The sequence below is a fragment of the Sebastes umbrosus genome, chromosome 5 (assembly GCF_015220745.1).
Source record: "Sebastes umbrosus isolate fSebUmb1 chromosome 5, fSebUmb1.pri, whole genome shotgun sequence".
NCBI lineage: Eukaryota > Metazoa > Chordata > Actinopteri > Perciformes > Sebastidae > Sebastes > Sebastes umbrosus.
In genome coordinates, this window is record NC_051273.1 from 4,973,487 (window position 1) to 4,994,117 (window position 20,631).

The 20,631-nt window shown below is 42.3% G+C and overlaps 1 protein-coding gene and 1 long non-coding RNA gene across 4 annotated transcripts in view; one reads left to right on the forward strand and one right to left on the reverse strand.

Moving 5' to 3' along the window:
* The window catches only part of arid3a (AT rich interactive domain 3A (BRIGHT-like)), a 57,230-nt gene that overhangs the window by 27,632 nt on the left and 8,967 nt on the right, over positions 1-20,631 (forward strand). For 2 of the 3 annotated variants that reach the window (XM_037769988.1, XM_037769989.1), the window contains exons 4-7: positions 15,822-15,894; positions 17,967-18,150; positions 19,392-19,639; positions 19,805-20,098. In XM_037769988.1, the coding sequence (XP_037625916.1) occupies positions 15,822-15,894; positions 17,967-18,150; positions 19,392-19,639; positions 19,805-20,098 (799 nt within the window). The remainder of the gene's footprint in view (positions 1-15,821; positions 15,895-17,966; positions 18,151-19,391; positions 19,640-19,804; positions 20,099-20,631) is intronic. The other variant, XM_037769990.1, reaches the window with a different exon arrangement.
* On the reverse strand, positions 48-19,076 carry LOC119488397. Its single transcript, XR_005206951.1, has 3 exons — positions 18,916-19,076; positions 14,323-14,324; positions 48-59 (listed from the first exon to the last, which is right to left on the reverse strand). It is a non-coding gene; the product is annotated as an uncharacterized LOC119488397 (long non-coding RNA).

Genomic DNA, 20,631 nt, shown 5'->3' on the forward strand with positions numbered 1-20,631 from the left:
CTTAAAGCTGCAGTAGGCAGAATATTTTTGGCATCATTGGGTAAAACTTCCATAATAACCTTTCAGCATATTGTAATTCAGGTGTTCTGAGAGAAGACTAGACTTCTGCACCTCCTCTTGGCTCTGTTTTCAGGCTTTAAAAAATCTAGCCTGTGACGGGAGACTTTGACCAATCACAGGTCATTTCAGAGAGAGAGCGTTCCTATTGGCTGTGCTCCGGCTGCTGGTGGCTGGTCAGCGTAACCTTTTTGAACTTGTCCTGCTAACGGTTACCTATTAGCTTTGTAGATAAACTTGTTGGCCGGCTGCTGAAGTCCCAACAATATCACTGTGAGAGATGAAGGCATGAGAAAAGTCATGACGAATTATGTTTCTAATCACTTCATGTTTTTACTAATCTCATCGCGCCTTCCAGCTTTTCTTTGTTCTTTGACTCCTGAGCAGCTCCACAAGATATCTATGGATATACAGTTACAATCTGGTTTCATTACAATGCTATGGTATACATTTATATAACTGCCCCACTCCCCTTCCCCCTTTTATAAACAATATCCTCCTCAGGCCAGAATTGGTCCAAAGGCCACGCAGAGCCTTTGAAGTCTCCTCTCCTGTGTCTCTGTCTGCTTTAAACACCAGCAGCTGGGCAGATGGAGCCCAGATGGACAGTAAAGTAGGGATGTCTTTAAAAATTCATGGCACTCACCATGATCAGGGCGAATGGAGGGGAGTTGACATTAAACATTAAATTGCTCACACACACACACACACACTGGGAGTTGGGGGAGGGGGCTGTTAGTGACAACAGGAAGTGTAGCTGGAATGAGAGCCAATTGGGAGCGACACTTATTGGGATTGCCCGTCAGGTTTCTGCTGATACAGCTGTCTGATAAGTGCTCGTTGGGTTTATATTCCTCTGTAGGTTCGTCCAGGCCTTTTGATCTGCCGAAGGGTTGTATGAATAGGACGGACCGTGTTGTTTTTGCATTTTATATGAACATGTGCATTTTTACAGCTGTAGATTTGTCTTGCTAAAAAGCACTGGAACTGAAATCTGCTGAGAGCTGCTTTGAATTATAGAGGTAAAATGTATTTCTAAATGTCCCTCATGACTGTTTCTCTACAAACTCGTGTTGACAGGTTGACAAAATCATGCAATGGATAAATTTGTAATCCATTTAATTGACATCTTGTTGTCCTCCCTCCTCAAATCCACTGGCCTTTTTGATGTTAATGAATAACTAGTATCAAACTGTGTTTAAAGAGGACCTATTGCGCTTATTTTCAGGTGCATACTTGTATTTTGGGTTTCTACTTGAACACGTTTACATGCTTTAACGTATAAAAAATGCTTTATTTTTCTCATACCGGCTGTGCCTCATACCTCTTTTCACCCTCTGTCTGAAACGCTGTGTTTGAGCTCCTGCATTGTTTGTTGCAATATGCTCCGAAACGCCAGGAGGCGTACAAACAGAATATTCTGTGGATAAGAAGTCAACGATTGTAACCGGAAAGGAAAGTAGGCTGCCTGGCAAGAGTAGTAAACACTAAACGCCGACGTACATACCGCCAAACATTGCATTTGTGTATTGTAATTATTACTGTCGCTTACCTCCAAGTCAAAGTGACTTTCTGTCTCTCGGTGCTTCCCCTCGGGCGCCACTCTTTCCATGAGACCTTTTTTGAAGCTTTTACAAAACGATCTCTGATATTGTTTCACAGCCTGCAGCAAAAAGCTTCTTCTTTCCCCAGTGTGTTGTCTGTTTCTTTTATTTAATGTCATGTGACTGCCCTGTGGTCTCTCAATGAATAGTTGTAGAGATGTCTGTACAGGCCAACCTGCTCGCCCAGGGTATCCGTCGAAGGCATCCATGTTGAAATGAAAAGCGCAGCGAGCACGGTTGGCGAGTAATTACAAAAATTCAGAGTTGCACGATCAATCACCGCGACAACTTGCGGAGCCTTCGCGCCACAATGAAACTTTGGGCTTTGTAATTTTGCAGACCTTTTACATGCACAAAAAACTCTATAATACACTAAAGGAAAGAGAAAAAGCACAAAAGCAGAATAGGTCCTCTTTAAGAATTTTAAAGCCTTCTTTGCACTACTTGGTAACTACTCAAGCAACATTTTACACACTACTCTTGTGTTTTTCTCCAATCTATTAAAATGGATTTAACTCATTATAATTCAGAGTACATTAACTCTAGAGCAACAAACTACTTTATCGGTTTCCTGAACTGGAGTCTGCAGGGGTTGAAGTAATCAGCACAAGGGAGTTTTCATTTAGTTTATTATGTCTTGCCTGCAGAAACCTCTGTGTGCAACGATCTGTGTTTAACAAAAAGAAAACGAGGTTAATGGGCCCTGTTCATGTCATGAGAACAAAAAGGCCAAAAACAAAGGTGGAGGCAGGGCGGGAAGACCCCTGAAAGTGTTGGTGTCGAGTGGAGGAGGAACAGCACGGGAGGGGAAAGAGGAGGTGTGACTGACAGAGCAGGAAAAACATCAGTCAGTTGGCGTCAGGCTTTGAACCACTGCCAAGTAGAGTGTGTAGTACACGCTGGTTTTGACTGTGAAGCTCTGTAGAGCATTATAATCGTGTCCAACGTGCGGCGTGCAGCACATAGCTGATGTCAGAAACTGTACAGCCATGGGGATTCTGGAAATTGGCAGGCGCTCAATAAGGAGGAGGAGAGGGGGGTTGGAGCAGGAATGTAAACAAAGATTGCGTAAAGGCTGAGGCTAGCTCCTTCGTCCTGTCTTTTTCATTGGCTGTTGTGTTATAGATTTTATTTCGGCACGCTCCTGGATTACTCGTGTGGCTAAGCTTCCTCCTGACTTCAACGTGTTCATATAGATCGAGGGAATGATTGTTTTGAGCCAGGGAGACTTGCACAAATCTTTCATTGTCTTTGCCACTGTTGTGTGTGTTGATCTCTCTCTTCGTCCTTTTCTAAATGAAATAATGTGAGTGATGGTTCATCTCTTTCTTTCCCCTTTTTGTTCCTGCATAGCCTTGTGTCTTAATATGAGCTCAGAGAGAGATCTGCACTTAACGGTTGGATTTGTCAACAAACAAAACTCTTTCAAAGTGACATCTTTTCATACTGCGGTCCGGTGGAAGGCATTCATTTGAACAAAAGCAGTGCGTGCTGTCGCCTTCAGATGCTTATGAAAAGGTTAGCATGTGTTGAAAGCTTGCATTCTTGAAAGAATCAATTATGAAATAGGTCAAACATACATAAAGATACTTGCTGCATGTTCTCAAGGTCTGAATCCCGTCTGTTCGGTCAATAGCTCAAACATTATACAGAGCAGGGCACACTCCTCTGACATTGAACCATAAAGGAGTGCTTTGATCCATAATATCACATTTGACAACACTCTAGCTGCCTCGTCTTGTCCTTACGATAATAGCTGAAATTCTGTTCACACTACAGACACAAATAGTGATTCTTAACCTCCATTTCACACCGTTGTGAACTGATAATAGACCTTTTCTAATGCATATATATTTTTTCTCATGTCATAGCAAGAAAGCCACAGGCGTAACTAATAACATTATATGGCTACATACCATTTAGATGTATCGGCCCCGCTAATGTGCATGTTCGCTCATTTGACAATAAGGAATCATAATTGATTACCTGCTGTAACGAGTCAAAATGTGTTCTGTGAAAAAGGTCTATTATAATAAGAAGGCACAGATAAATTGGACGACTGTCTCAAATTGCAATTTGCTAATTTAACATTTTGAAAATATACTTCAGATTTAAAGGTACAGCGGGAACCACTTATAGTGATCTATATGTGGTATATGTGCTGCCGGCGCTGCGGTGCCGAGGAGCCGGTCCACAGAGTTTCACTTTGGGAGCATTACATGACCAGGCATTATCAATCCACTTGACAAATGCGGCTTCAACGACAGGTTATTTCTCCGTGCACATTCATTTTTTTATTCAGAGAAAATTACTTTCCTTTTCCCGTTACGATATCAATGTGCACGCAGCATCAGCCTCAGGTATCCAGGTGGAAAGCAGACGGTCCGCGAGGCAAAGTATCAAGGGAGTAAAGTAAAAAACAAAACAAATATTCAATTAACGTTAGTCTACCGTAGTTTTAAAATGTGTTTCCATATGTTATCAAGTATGAAAGCACCCAAAATGAACATAACCAAATTATATAATTAGCATCTGTACAGGAATGATTCTGTCCCATGCTTTTTGATTCATATAAGCGGTTTATCACTGTAACCGTGAGTTTTTAACCACCGCATTTTGTTAGTACTGTATCTCTCGCATATGCATACACATGCATGTGTTTGATATGATGCCTCCTGTCGATGCTCCTGCCGACTGTTTCACGCTATTTCACTGATTGACAGTTGGTGGTACGAAATGTAGTGATGCACCAACAAAGGCAAAAAGAGCAACGTCCTTGTATACATACAGGACGTATATATACGCATCTACACAGTTTACATCCATGTTTGCAAGCAAGCCAACATTCAACATGTTTATTAGGCCTGAAGAATACACACACACAATGCATTTTGGTGAGAAACAGTGAGTGTAAACTCCAAAGCGCACATTTAAGTTGCATCTAAGTTGCTTGTCTTGGGGCTTGTGCTGCCAAGTGTCCAAGATCCGACTTTAAAGGCTCCATGTAGAGGACAAGCCCGGGGTTAGCCTTAGGTCAAACTGCAGCCCATCCACCTATTGATCTGGGCGGGCATTGCCACGTGGCCATGACGTCTCCGTCTCTGGTGAGCCACGTGGACAGACATCTGCCCTCCATGGAGGTAGGCGTGCCAGATATGTTTTTAAGGCCACTGTTGTCAACCATTAAACTCATTGCCCTGCCCCATCCATCACTCTGATTGACAGTGCGAGCAGCCGACCACGTGTCTTTCCGTCTGCACAGCAGCAGCACAATGCAGCCTCCTTTTTAATTTTAGCCTTCCTGGGCACATTAAATATCTCCCACATGTCTTCATCCTGTTTGTATTCAAGCACTGTGACCGACCTTCCTCTGAACCGTCACCTATCTCTGTCTCCATCTTTTTGCCTTCAGCCGCAACCGTTATCAGTGCATCTGCACTGGCGCTACCTTCTGCTTTCACGCTCATTAGATTATTATCTAGGTCATGATGATTTTCCATTTTGAGGGTTCGAAGATGAGATATCTGTGAGGCAAATAACATTGAAGTGAGCTGAATGCGGTATCAGTTATTTGGTTGCTCTCTTTCAACACGCTGCTTTATAGTCTTAAATTGCTGTTACACCCACTTCCCCTCCGTCGGTCTGCTCAGCTCTACCCTACCCAGTTTGGGCATCCATCATCGTGATACTACTCATTAGCATTGCGGTTACAACAGATTGCTCACAGCTACATACATCAGACTCTCCAGGGCCCTGGGAAAGCTGGCTGCTATTCCTGATTCTTATCCAAATGTACAAGCCATGGCAGCTGACGGCGGTAGGCAGGAATGGAGTGCAGCGTGTTAGCGTGGGATAGTGCTCATTCTGGTTTCATGTCCCGTCTTCGTCAACTGGTTTTCACCTTTTTCCTCGTGTCAGCAGGGGATACTGTATATCCAATTATATCCGGCAGAAGCCGAGCATAAAAATCCTTTGGTAAAGCCCTGCATACTGAGGCCTCACTTACAACTTCTCACGCCGTAAAGAGCCCATGTCCTCAAAGATCATTGAGTTTCTGGCACGTCATTGAGTTTCCAGAAGTGTATTCCGCCATGGGGATAATCGTGGCGTCTGGAAATAAAAGGGAAATGTACACATTATAGCAAAATATGTTTTAAAACTTGATGTTTTCAGGGTGGAAACCAAATTGAGAACTTCCTTAACAAACCAGGATAGAGTTAATCTTGCAGATCATGGACATCCTGTGTTTTGTGTTACAGTTGACACATTTAGATATGTGGTTTTATTCAGCCGCTATGCGGGCTGCCTGTGTATCATTCTCTGTGTCTTTTTCTACCTCGCTTATCGCTTTTTTTCATTTTTAGGGTAAATGTGACAGTAGCAGATAAGGTGAAGTCAGATACAGTCGGTGTTGTTTGTCTCGGCAGGCCGTTGGCTCCTCATTCTCAGTCGATGGAAGTTGATTTTACGAGGTCACGCGGTCAGTTAGGATTATGATGTGTTTGATTCTGCCTTGATCAATAAAACACCGTTCAATACCTCTGCAATCTGACAGCTCTATTGTTGCTGTTAATTGTGTGCATGTGAAGGGGGGGATGGGGAAGGGCGGAGAAGATAGATGTCAGTTTACGGAGACATGTCGATGCAGTTTCTGTGACATCACTGTCAGCTCTGTCGACTGACTGGATTAAGTTGTTTTCCACATGAACATTAGAAGCACAAGGTATTTGCATACTGACAAAGTAAAGAGTAATGGATAAATTCCTACTGTTCAGCAGACACAAAGACAATAAACGTGCCACTTTTACAATCTGTCATTGTAAGGAAAATACTCTTTGATCCTTTTCACGCTGCAGCAGTCGGCCAAGCTGAACTGGTTCCAGGAGTTATTTTGTTTTTTAGCCATGTGTCGTCGTCTGTTTCTGTTTGTGATTTTTCTACGTATCCTAGATTGGCTCTTGACAGCTTCTAGAAAAAGGGGTGTGAAATGTGTTGCTTTTGATCAAAGAAGGGTGTGTGTGTGTGTGTGTGTGTGTATAGCAACAGGAGGTTGTTTGTTGGCCTACTTGTCTGTCTTATGGCTACATTACATTCATTGTCTATTACTGTCGGTGTAGATATCTTTCTTTCTGTATATTGTACAATAGATTTCTCCCTGTATGACTGATGGAGTGTTAAATGACATTCCCAGAAAGAAGCCCCTTCTCTTTGATTACCTCCATAACCTGGTTTCTCTGAGTACTCTGGTTACTTAAGTCCATGAGGTGCTTTTTAGGTATAGGGCTGTCAATTTGTTTTAACAGGACTAATTTCTTCAACATTTCTTCTTGCACTTTTTAATTGATAGCGGCTGAGTCTTAAAGCTAGAGTGAAGATACTGGCATCATATGAAACTAAAAAACCTAAGGAATCCATCGGTACCAACCATGTCATACTAGCTTGTTGCGAGGGAGGATAAATAACGCTCCAAACTTATGCTAAATTTTGGCGAGGAAAAACTAACATGGCCATTTTCAAAGGGGTCCCTTGACCTCTGACCTCAAGATATGTGAATGAAAATGGGTTCTATGGGTACCCACGAGTCTCCACTTTACAGACATGCCCACTTTATGATAATCACATGCAGTTTAGGGCAAGTCATAGTCAAGTCAGCACACTGACACACTGACAGCTGTTGTTGCCTGTTGGGCTTGAGATTGCCATGTTATGATTTGAGCATATTTTTTATGCTAAATGCAGTACCTGTGAGGGTTTCTGGACAATATTTGTCATTGGTTTGTGTTGCTAATTGATTTCTAATAATATCAGAAGGCACAAATAAAAAGTCAAACTCCTGCATACGATCAAAGGAAGGAGACGCTGCCACAGCTCTACTCACATTGTTTGATTAACAGGTGATCTCTGTGCAAACAGCAGCAAAACAGAATCCTGAGCAACAGAGAGAAAGAAAAACAAGAACGTGGGCTTGTCACTTCAAGAATCTGATTCTTTTTTTATTTAGTTGTCAAGCAGAACGGACATATAAAGAAACCAGTTGGTGTGTTGTTATAATACCTGGTTTCTCAGCCAATCCTTATCAAGTCAGAGGCCGCCTCGGCCTTTCAGTATTCACTGTAGGAGAAAATGAAAAAGACCTGCTGTACATCTGTGTTTTTATTTATTTTCTAAAAATGTTCAAGTCTGTAAAAGTAGTCTAATTTTGTCACAAGGTATTTCAGTTCTCTGGCTGTCGGGTTATCATGCTCAGCAAATCCTGTAAGTTGGTTATCTTGAATAAAATAAAAGTCCAGTCTCAATCTAACGATCCAAATAGAACAAATATGGCAGCTCTCCTTCTCTCCTGTACACCATGTTGGTGTTGGGTGTTGCTGTGACTCGTGACTTTAACCTTTTGATGGAAACAAAAAGAGATGTGACTGCAGTGTTTTGTGCCTAAAATAGTGGAGAGATTCAGCAGAATCCGTGGCTGTGTTAACTGCCTGCTCTGTTTATGACCTTACTGTGATGGAGGTAATCAGATAAGGGCTTCAGTAGTCAGAGTATTGCCTTCATTGCAGTAAAATTGAATTATGGGCTGACCCCACTCACTGAAATTCCTTCTGTACACAGAAGAAACTGTGTTTTTATCACTGAGGCCAAACCTCGGTGAACCCAAAAGCTGATGAACCACTTTCACAAACCAGGATTCAGTTTAGCTTCGACCTCATCTGGTATCCAGCTTTTTAATATCCCTCTCCTTGACATTAGATAGAGATATTTTTATCTGTCACCTCAGGAACAAAGGCGGAGCATTGCGTTTAGGGGATGAAAGTACATGCTATGATACTTTATTGTCTTTGTGGGAGTACTGAAGCCGTGCTGGTGGTTGTGTTTGCTTTGGTTCATTAATGACACTCATAAAAGGGCTTTGGCCAGGAACAATGCTGTGTTTGAATGTGGCAGATCATGTGTTCATGAGCTGTATCAAGCCGGTTCACCGCTTTTCCTTCCTTGCACCACTTTTGGTAGATCCTGATCACTGCAGATGAGGAACATCCCACAAGAGCTGCAGTTTTGGAGATGCTCTGACCCAGTCGTCTAGCCATCACAATTTGGCCCTTGTCAAAGTCGCTCACATCCTTACGCTTGCCCATTTCTTCTACTCCCAGCACAGCAACTTTAAGTGCAAAATGTTCACTTGCTGCCTAATATATCCCACCCACTGCCAGGTGCCACTGTAACGAGATAATCAATGTAATTCACTTCACCTGTCAGTGGTCATGTTATGGCTGATCGGTGTATGTACTGCTCAGCTCGCTTTATGTTTACAAAGCTCTGTGAGAGTCCTCCATTCATCTTTGTGTCTTTATCAAGTTAATTTGATATAGTCATACTTAAAGTGTGACACGCAGCAACCTTTTATGAATGAGACAACTGCATTTTTCCATTCAAATCAGGCAAGATGACGTGTAGAAAACAAGGTCATACTAATCTCTTTCATGAGAAGAAACAAGTCAAGGAATTGATTAATATGAAGTTGTGAAACTGGTCCTCCAGCACTGGGCTAAAGGGGATTTAGTGTCAGTGTAAACCTGGTTTCTTCTGAACAATACATAGACTTAGTAGTACACATAGTACGCAAAAAGGATTAACCCCACCTGATGATTATCACTCTGTACCTAAAGGCCCTGACGGTCGGCTGTCGGACAATTTGGGGCCACTGATGAGCGTCTGTCGGCCTAGTTTTTGCAGTGTGTCCCGCACCGTTGGCTCTAGTCTGCGAGTGTTGGCGGCTTTTTGGCCTCAGCATGTTGAATCGGCGCCGCCGCCAGTCGGTGAGAGAAATCGCTTGAAGCTTAAACGAATCATCAAGGGCTTGTATATCCGCCGTCTTCAGTCTTCCTGTTTCCCTGTTTGAATGACGAATACAAACCACCGCCGCCTGCCGGTGTGGAAAGTTATTTCATCTCACGCAGGCGCAGGACGTACGTGGAAGTCGGCCGTTGGCTGTAGTCTCTGCGGTGTGTTCAAGTGCAACAGACGACATGAGGCAGCGCAACAGTTTGCCTTTCGCTGCCGCTAGTTATTTGATGTCCGTTTGATGTGTCTGGGCCTTTGAGGAGTTGAACCTCTCATAATCTCTGAATAAAAATGCATTCATAAAAATGATATATTATTGCTCCAACTTACATAATGGGCGTAGCCAGTATAAACAGGATAGTATTTGCAGTGTTACGGTTTGCTCTATAACAGATTCACACTTCTTTTTATTTGAAATTTTTATGGTGAAAATATTGAAATGAGTGATTGCAGCCTTCAATGCTCGCTGTCATCGGTCTGTATGAAGATGAACTTGTAACCCACTACATGTATGTGCATCAGCGTGCTGTGCAGACATCACTCTTCCTTTGAGAAGCCAGTTCTACCTGAAAAATGACCTACAAAGCAACAGGATTTTGCAGGTCAAACATTAAACTAATGAGTCACCTGATCCTGAAAGTGTGAGGATGACTGTTGCACATCATAATGAGGAATTTCAGTCATAACTTCTTTCTTTTTAAACTTTGACCCAGAGTGTGTTTGTGTGTGTATGTGTGTGTGTGTGTGTGTCAGCTTCACCTCCAGGTGATTGGCAGGTGTAAAGGAGCATGTAGACGATACCCGCTCTCCTCTCAGTTTTGGTTTTCAGTTGCAAAGCCTCTATGTGCTATGTGACACTTGCGTGCCGCTGGCTCGCTAACTGCCATTTGCATTAATGGTGGAGGACCCCTCCCCCTCACACACACCCCTTACAGTATCATCTACCACCACCACTTTGATGGCAACAGGCTGCTCTTCACTGATTATTTGCAGTATAAAACCACTTTGTATTCTGGTCTGTTTATAATTTATCTGCAGACGGGCGGCCCCTGACCTACATGCACAGGCAGGGTGGTAGAAACTATAAGACTAGACTGAGCCAGACACTAAATACTAGTTCAAATGTGGCTGTGGGAAGTGTGACGTCTCGTCACGCAGCTAACCAGACAGCATTTGGTCCACTGTCACCATTTGTCACCAGAACAAAATTCTGTCTTTGATGCTAATTCTTGCTACTATAAAATATCCGTATAATCTATTGTGTCGCCATTAGTGGTTTTAAAGTGTGTAAACAGTTGCAGAGTTTTGCATAGTAAATTAAACAATCTGGAAATTAGAAGTCTTCTCGTCAGCTCTGCTGTTTTTTTGGGTCTGTTTTTGTTGCAGTGGATTTGGTGAAGGGGCGTTAACTGGTTCCCAGCGCTACCAGTTGGCCCAGTTTTTAGTCGTTTATCTAGTTTCTTGTCGTTTATCTGAAAAGCAGAGCTTTAATCCTGAAGGAGCCCCCGCCCCTGTGCTCATACTATAGACGTGAAAACCTATATAATCATACAACACCCACACCCACCTCTTCATGATAAAGTAGTGTGTGCGTGTGTTTGCGTGTGTGTGTGTGTGTGTGTTGGGGGGAGGGAGGGGATATAATGTACATGTGGGTTATATAAATGGAGCTGAAAGAAGGATCAGAAAGAGAGAGAAACTGATAGAAGAGTGTAAAAGACAAAGTAAAAACAGGAGAGCCTCTTTTGCTCTCCACGCGGACTGTTTACCTGCATTCAACCAAAGCCTGCTCGAACGCGACCGGTCAATACTACTCGGACTACAAACGGAAACCAAATGCTTCCGATTATGGCTGCACAATTACTCAAATATTAATCGCAATGACGATTTTGGCTTGCCACGATTGTTCAAATGAACATGATCGACTGCGATATTGACGTTTAAAATGCGTGCTCCGCTCATAGAAAACTCTGCTGCATATCAAATCAAGCGCTTCCTAAACTAACAGCCAGCCCCCTGGAGTCAATAGAGATGTTTTGGCTTCACTTTCGGGGAGCTGTTCTTTCCTGAATGTTGCAGTTGCAGTCGAGAGTAGAAGAGCTACAGTATGTACTGTATATTACTTGTTTTGCCCGTCAAAACGAAAAAATGCTCTGAATTCGGGTGAAGAAGAACCTTATTCCAAGTCTTATTTTGATGCAAAGATTTTTACTTTAGTAGGAATGTAGCACGATTATGGAACTGAAATGAGTCTGTTTATTTAAATGTGAAAGTGAAATAAAAAAATGTGGTCCCTAAAATCAATGAATAAGCATGATCTCGATATTGATCCAAATAATGGTGATTATCATTCTGGCCTTCTACATGTGAATGCAGAGTCTGCTTATAGAGATTAAAGACGGACAGCAAGAAAAGTAAAGATATAATGAGGGCTGGCAGTGGTCGTGCCGGTTGGACAGGATCCTGATTGGCTGCTTTCAGTCAATAAGGTGTCCCACTCTGATGATGTCACTATTGCTCTCCATAATGCAGCTGGTCCATTAGCAGCTTCTGTCTGAGCCGCAGGTTGACATTTTTTAAATTGAATGTATTGTATGAAGAGTGATGTGTACATTTGCAGCCACTGGACAAAGCCTGTTTAGTGCTTTTTCCCCTTGATTTTCCTTCTTTTAAAAGCACAACTCCTGTTATTTCCCACCTGTTCTTTTACATCATGATGTTTGATCAAGATGTCAGTTTTTTTCTTTATTCTGACGTCATTTTAAATTTAGCAATATTTGGATAAAACTGGTTCCACCACAGATTACGGCCGAGCCTTTTAAAGCATGTTACAGCATCAGTTTGCATATAGTATTTAACCCCACACCTGATCGACCTGTCTGTCACGGTGCTAACATGGTTTACCTTTGAATTACTTTGCTTCAAGCTGTTCTTGTTGCAGCGACTGTATTACTTGTGAGTGGATTAAGATGGGAAAGCGTGCGTCATTTAGCAGCTTGTTTGAGGTATGTGTGATAATTACGATACAGTCATGATGACTATAAAGGTATAAACAGGATTTAAATTAGGGTTAGGTAATTAGAAAATTACATTTAAAGTGACGTTTTCTATCTGAAGCATTAATTGGATGAATTAATGAATATTGCAGTTCATGTAGACATGTATTTTTTTCTAGTAATATCTCAGTAATTGGATTGTATTAGGCTGTTTGGGTAAAATCAGATAAAAAAACAACTTCCATATGCTGATGTGAGATGCATATCAAGGGGAATGGCATCTCCGTATCCCGAATTCTTTCATTTATTCCAGTTTTTGCAGGCGAACCTTCAAAATAAGATTAAATGTTAGACGGCAAACAGAAACAGAAGGTAACAGGAATTTAGATTATAATCACACGTTCATCCATACAAAGCAGGGTACCGTGTGTCCACGTCCGTGTCAACAGCCACTACAGAATGAGACTTGAAACTGGATATGCATTAGTAAGAGGGATACTGTGAGCGTGTTAACACCGTTCACACTTCACTGTAGACAGTTGGCACGGAAACAGTGAAACTAATCAACGCACTGCCATGTCAACACTGTGACGCTGCAGTCACACGACTTTAAACTGCTGCGAGGGAACAAACATTACATGAAACCCTCCAGCTTTAATAGTTCATTCAGTGTAGTCCTGTGTTGCTCACACTGATTGCTGGTGTCGTAGCAGAAGTGGCTCAGTTCAGAAATGTTTTCATGCACATCTGGAGCAACTGGGATCGGAACATTGGCCCCCATGTTTCCCACCACGCCACTCGGGAAATATTTGTTTGTGTGATCAGGACAGAGAGAGAGGGGGTAGAGGGCAAATAAAGCAACATGGGGGGATGGGAGTTGGGAGGGTAATTTCCCAGATTTATGGTGCGGCACTTCACGAAATGCATGCATCCTGTAATTAAAACTCCCCTTTGCCTCCAGCAGGCCTGTACATTAGCCGGCATCCCCCACCCTTCCCAGTCCCCACCCCTCCGTTCCCTCTACCCACTAGAATATAAGATCTCATGGCAGCTTGGTGTCACTAATGAGGGCTGAATGCCACAATGAGGGGCGGTCTGTTAGTGCTGAGAGGCCACTACTGTCACCAATCATACCAGACTTCAGCTTGACAAGCCTTTCATTTTCATTTCCTCCGGCCGGGTGTTTCAAAGCAAACGCAGAAATCTTTTAGTCTCTGACTGTTGGTCTATTCACCTTCACTTGTTGAATATCAAAAAGTCAGAATTAATCTCAAATTTCAGTCAAATGTCAAATAAGCATGCAGTTTCTTCTGTTAGACTCCTTGTTTGAGTTTTAGCGCGCACAGACTAGATCAATGGGCATTTTTATCAGTGATCCAGCCAATACATGTGACAGGATAATATTGAATAGAGTTGCAACAATAAGCCGATCAATCAATTAGCTGATTGACAGGTAACTATTTTGATATTTCATTATTATATTCCAGATTCTCCGGTGTGAAGATTTTCTCTGTTTTATACAAATGTAAACTGAACTTTTGGGTTTTGGACTGTTTGTCCGACAAAACAAGCTCCTTGAAGACGTCACATTGGGCTCTGAGAAATCGTAATGGGTGTTTTTTTTTCACAGACATTTTGTAGACTAAATTATTAATTAAGGAAACAAATCAGCAGACTTGCTGTTGCAGCCCTGATCAAAGATATGTCAAATTGTCTTTTTGTGTGCGGAGCTGCACATATTAACAATTTTCAGTGTTGGTCATTTGTACATGACAGAAAAAATGAAAAATGTCCATCTCATCGTCGCTCCACAAGGCCGAGGGGACATCTTTAAGGGCGTTTTCATATTAGGTACAATTGATTCGTACCCGAGTACACTTGCGTCATCATCTACGTGTATTTGATTATGTTGAGATCAGCTGTAGGTGGCGGAGCATCGTATAACACTTCATTCAAACTTGAAAGAAACAAAATAAAACTCACCAAAACCGTAGTTATTAGTCTTTCCAACTCTCACCAACTCTAGTTCGATCTAAATAAACTCTTATTTCACAGAGTTTGATGTGAAAATATTCCGGTTCTACACTCTGTTTCCCTCGCTGTCGCTCTCTCTCTACACGCTGAGTGGCTCTCGTTCTTCAGAGGTAAACCATTAGAGCTAAATGAAATAACAAACATCGCCCAACCCCATCGCCTGCTATTATCTACAGTATATTTTAAGGAGCCTCTCGCCTGCCTTCCTGCTTTATCACCCATGGCCGTGCAGTTTTGAGGATGAGATCGTTGCATGCTGCGCTTATATACAGATTTCGGAGGAGACCGGCGGCGTTGAAAAAAGCCTGTCCTTTCACAACTACTCGCTGACTGCCAACGTTACTCGAGTTAAATAGCAGTCCACTTCCGTGTTTTGTCTGAGCAACAGTCCAAAACCAAAAGATATTCTTTTTATTATCACAAGACAAGATATAGCAGCAAATCCTAATAATGGTGAGAGACTGGGACCAGAGCATGTCTTAATCAATCATGGAAACAGTTGCTGATTAGTTATCTGTTGAACAATGAATGGCTTCAGCTCTAGTATATGATGGTTGATTGTATAAGTTATGTGCTGTGACGTTAATGCGTTCTTGTGATGTGATATGAAATGCTCTTCACTGGAGTGTAAAACATGACGGTGATTTTGCCTGCTTGCTGTGTGTTGTTGTTTAGTAACAATACGCCGCCTGTGTTTCACAACTCGCCATTTTCAATAACAGATTATGAAACTCCTTGACCTCACATAGATACTGTGTGATTTGTAGATATAATTGTGAACGCCTCGGGTACGATACTGAAGCTCCCCCATGACAAAGTAAACATCGAGTGTGTGACACATTAATAGAAAGGCTTTGCTTCAACAAGATATTTCACTATCACACCGGCAAACTGGGCTGGAAAAACAACCACAGGCTTCAATGGCCTCACTGTACTCCCCCGAGTTGGCGCCCCACTTTTACTGCTAACTTTCACCGAACCCGGGGCCCCGGCGCTAGCAGCTGGACCCACATCAGGTTCTCATCAAGCCAGACTGGTCCACGGCGTTTCTTTCTCTCTGTCGTCTCCTCTTGTGATCAGAGGGCAACTGATTGGTTTCTCATGACAGCCCTTTAAGGATGAATGGCCATGTCGCCATGTCGTCATTCAGATTGCTTGTGTGACAGTCTTCTTCTTCTTCTTCTTCTTCTTCTTCTTCTTCTTCTTCTTCTCAGATCTCAAGCATTTGTTGTATTTTATATAAAATCAGAAGTTGTCGCTTCATCTGTCGCTCTCCTCTTCCTCTCCACAGCTGTATGAACTGGATAGAGACCCAAAGAGAAAAGAGTTTCTAGATGACCTCTTCAGCTTCATGCAAAAAAGAGGTATGTTACTGTATGTGTGTGTGTGTGTGTGTGTGTGTGTGTGTGTGTGTGTGTATGTGTGTGTATGTGTGTGTGCATCAGTACACCACGTGTGCTCTCACTCATTAAAATACGCCTACATCCATTCAGTTTCTTATCTTGCCGTATTATATCTCCTGGCTTTATCTACAGCCACTGTCATACAGATACTCTTAATAGTTGGATATATAGAGAGATGCCCCCCCTCCCCTCCTCCGCTCTGACATATGACACAGCACCGTCTACTCATCTTTCACTCACATGGGTGGGGTCTTTATTCATTTCGGAGATGATTGCTTTATGGCTGCGCAGCCCCTCGTCGTTCCCAGGCTATAACTAGAAGGGACACGTCGTATCAATGCCTGCAAATGGATTGGTTTACCTTCCCATCTTTCTGCCTGTCCACACGGACTAACGCACACACACACACACACACACACACACACACACACACACACACACACACACACACACACATATACACACACTGACTCACACACACACACTGACTCACAAACTCTGACTCAGCCACCATGCAGGATCTTTACACTGGTGACACACTCAACATTAAAACTGCAAACTGTGCCAAAAAAAAAATCCCATTCCTCTTCATCCGGTGATACTTCACAGGAAACTGATTCGAGGTGCACAAATACCCAACGGCTCATTCCAGATCTTCCTTCTCTCATGCATACCAAGCCGCCTTCTTAATTTGACATGTGATTTATGGCTGACATAATCAGACCAGCAGGCCATGATTGACATGAGAGACATGATACATGTGTTCACAACAGAAAAACACAGTACTAGATGTTTACAGTGTCAGAGCCACTGGCAATAATGGGCGGATCTGCCAAGTCCGCTCTGAGAATCTGAGAGCACCATCTGCAGGTCGTACTCATAACTGAGGCATCGCTCCTTAATACGCTAATCTAGGATTGATCCTATTTTATGTCAAACATGGGCCTGAAGAATGTGTTTGGGATCACTCTGTGTTTAAATGAATATAATTTTATAAAAAGATTAATGAAGGCATTGATTGTCCTTGTAGGGAAAGGGACATTTGTCACAGATTAATACAAAATTGGAAGTATTGATTAGGTCTTGTCCCGAGGCATTTTGTTCCATACTTGTTTTATCATTAACTTACAAGCATTTCTAGTTTGAAGATGAGAAAACAGCTTTGTCAGGTTGAGTAACGTAAACCAGACAAATACTGTTTTTCTTATTTCATGAGACACATTAAAACACTCTAAATGTTTTTGTCTACTGAAAATCTAATTTATCAAAATCAAAAGATCCATCAAAATGAAGTGAAGTCTTCTCCAGTACATCATTATTAATCAATCAATCAATCAATCAAACTTTATCTGCATAGCACCTTTCAAACAGGTTAGTGCAGTTCAGAGTGCTTCACAGATGACTGACAAACCAAAAATAAGACAGAAAACAACAGAAAGAACAAAAAAAAATTAACAATTCATTTGAGATCAGTGCACATGAGACATTAAAATTATAAAAATGTAATGAAATAGAATTAAAAGCTATAATAGCGGTAATAGTTGTAAAAAAAAAGTGTGAAGTAAAAACTAGATAATAAAATAAAATTAAATAATACAAATTAAATACAATAAAATAAGTCATTCATAAAATAACAATAAATATACATTATACAAATTAAATACAATTAAATAAATCATTCGTAAAATAACAATAAAATAAGATAAGCCTAATTGTCTGTTGAAGGACAAAGATCATTTCCTGGCCTTTGTAAAGCAAATGTCAAACATGTGTGACTGGTGAGTAAACAATCATTGTACCTCAGCACCATCATGACTTCTCATTTAATGTAATTGGCCGGTAAAATGGTTAAAGCTCTTTTGAAACATGTGTCAAACCCCAAAGGATTTGCAGCAAGAAGCAACATGAAAAGAAGTCTCCTGCCATTACAGTGTTTTTATCTCTGTGTTGACCTTTCCCCTCCGTGTGTGTGTGTGTGTGTGTGTGTGTGTGTGTGTGTGTGTGTGTGTGTGTTTGTGTGTGTGTTATTACAGGAACCCCAGTGAATCGTATTCCCATCATGGCCAAGCAGGTCCTGGATCTGTACATGCTCTACAGGCTGGTGACGGAGAAGGGCGGCCTGGTGGAGGTCATCAACAAGAAGCTGTGGAGGGAGATCACCAAGGGACTCAACCTGCCTACCTCAATCACCAGTGCAGCCTTCACCCTCCGCACACAGTCAGTACACACACACACACACATACGACAGTTCTGGTTACTGTAATCTTGCTCAGATTAGAGATCAATAACACAACTGGTTTGAGTTTCTTTATCTGTAGTCGGCCACAACTCTCATACCCATAATCCTTTTGTTCTGCTCAGTGGTTTCACGCATGTGGAGCTGCTGGCTATCAGATGTCAACAACCATTGCGTTTCACCAATTAACCCTTGTGTTAGAAGTCATCTCCTGTATTTGGTTCAGATTGCAATACGTTCTCACTCCTAATTAGCTGCACCGTAGATCTCTCGAGAATGAGACCTGCATTTCCAAGACTCATGTGCCATTATTTAGTTAATTCTTCTATCTAAGTTATTAAGTTATATGATTAAGAGCTAGCATGTTTCACTGAAGCTTGAGATCTACTGGGAACACTAACTAGGTGTTAAACTTCAGCAATTTAATATTGTACTTCCATACATTTTGGCAAGTTGTGGGAGTGCAAATGGTCAAAATCAAAGCAACAGAGTCCGAGATATCCCGACTTTTAGTCCCTAGTAGTATGGTTGAAACTCAAAAAAAAATAGATCCTACACTTCCCACAATGCATCTTGATAGCATCTGTGTTAGACCCTCTCTGGTAAGTGTCCATGTCTGTCAAACTTTGTTACACAGGATTTCTATTAGAAATGTGTTGTCTTTAAGCCCAATCCAAGACAATCCTGATGGCATCACTATGAAATTACATTTATTTATTTAGCTTTTATCCAAAGCGACTTATTACGCTAAAACAGTGTGTGAGATTTTTTAATATGTCCAAAACCTCAGTATGAAACCAATAGTACGTGAATTGCATACTATTTCCATTGAAATATTACAGTATGCAACGCTGGACACTACAGCGACATAAATATCCCACAATGCAATGCGGTAGTGACGACAACGTTCATAACGGACGTTGACGAACAGCTCTGTAACATCAATAATGCTTCATTCTAACTGCAAGTATAAGATTTCACTTTGCTAGGCATTTTTTAAATTAGTTCAGACTTTATGATTCTCACAAATCATCGTTTTGGTCACATGAGGTTGGCACGGGTTACCATGGTTGCGCGTCTCCAACCAACAAGGAGGCTCTTAGGACATGACAACGTAAATTAGATGTCACTGTGTCCGAAAAGATACATTAAAGCTCAGGAGGACATCCCTGTGCTAATAGGCTTTTAGTGAAACGTAATAAATCCACTGTGTTCCCTTCAGATACATGAAGTACCTGTACCCATACGAATGTGATAAGAGGTCTCTGAGCAACCCCAACGAGCTCCAGGCAGCCATCGATAGTAATCGGCGGGAAGGCCGACGACAGAGCTTTGGCAGCTCCCTCTTCACCTACTCGCCCAACGGTACACCCACCATGCTCTCCTCGCCGAAGCTCCCCTCAGCCAGTGTGGGCCTGACGATGGGCACCAACGGGGCTTCGCTGACCCCCATCCAGAAGATCAAGAAAGGTGAGATTAGTGTATTACGCTGCATGAAAGAGGTCATATTGAGTCGTCAGAACATTTAATGACTGACTGTAGGTTTTTATTTATATCTTGCCTGGATAACACATCATGTTCAGCTGTATGTGAGTTAAGTTGACCCCTCTCTCCCTCTCCGTGGTGTCCGGCCAGAAGAGGAGGGAGGCCATACGATGCCGGGGTTCGGTATGACTCGCCTGCCGGCCGGGGCCATGGCCGGTCACTCGTTGGCTGCTGTGCAGGCGGCGGCAGCAGCTCAGACAGCGATGGCAGCTCAGATGGCGGCGCTGGAGCAGCTGAGGGAGAAACTGGAGGCCGGCGAGCCACCAGAGAAGAAAATGGCGCTGCCAGCCGAGGATCACCACCGACTGCTGCAGAGAGCACTGCAACACAACCTGCTGGCCATGACCGCTCAGTTACCCATGAACATCCGCATCAATAACCAAGGTACTGAACTCATGGAGTCTCTGATATATTCATGAGTGGAACCAGTCAGACGTGATTTTTCACATCAGATGAAGAAGCTTGTGCTCGCCCGTGGAAATTCTTCCACTATCTAATCAACATAAGATAAAAGTGTGAACCAGCTTTCTCACATCTGCTGACGTCTAACTTTAGTGAGGTTTCTCAGATGGAAGGAGGTTGAATTTGTCTCCACATTGATGCAAAATTAAACAATAATTTCCAAATCTATGATCTATGACTAATGTCTTGATAAAAGTAGATCCCATCTTTGGTCTGACAATACAACATTAATGTTTTTATCTCTCTTGGCCATCTATTTCCGTCAGAGCAACAGGTTGCAGCAGATAGGAACAGGGTCATTTGGTTCAACAGACATCAATTTATGCATATCATCCACATAAGAATAACATTTGAACCCCTTGTGATTAAAGGTGCTGAATGCGAGCTTGGGAGCATTTCTATTGTCTCCGCACGACTCTCAACATGAGCTGGTGGCTTGTAGCTAATGGTGCTAA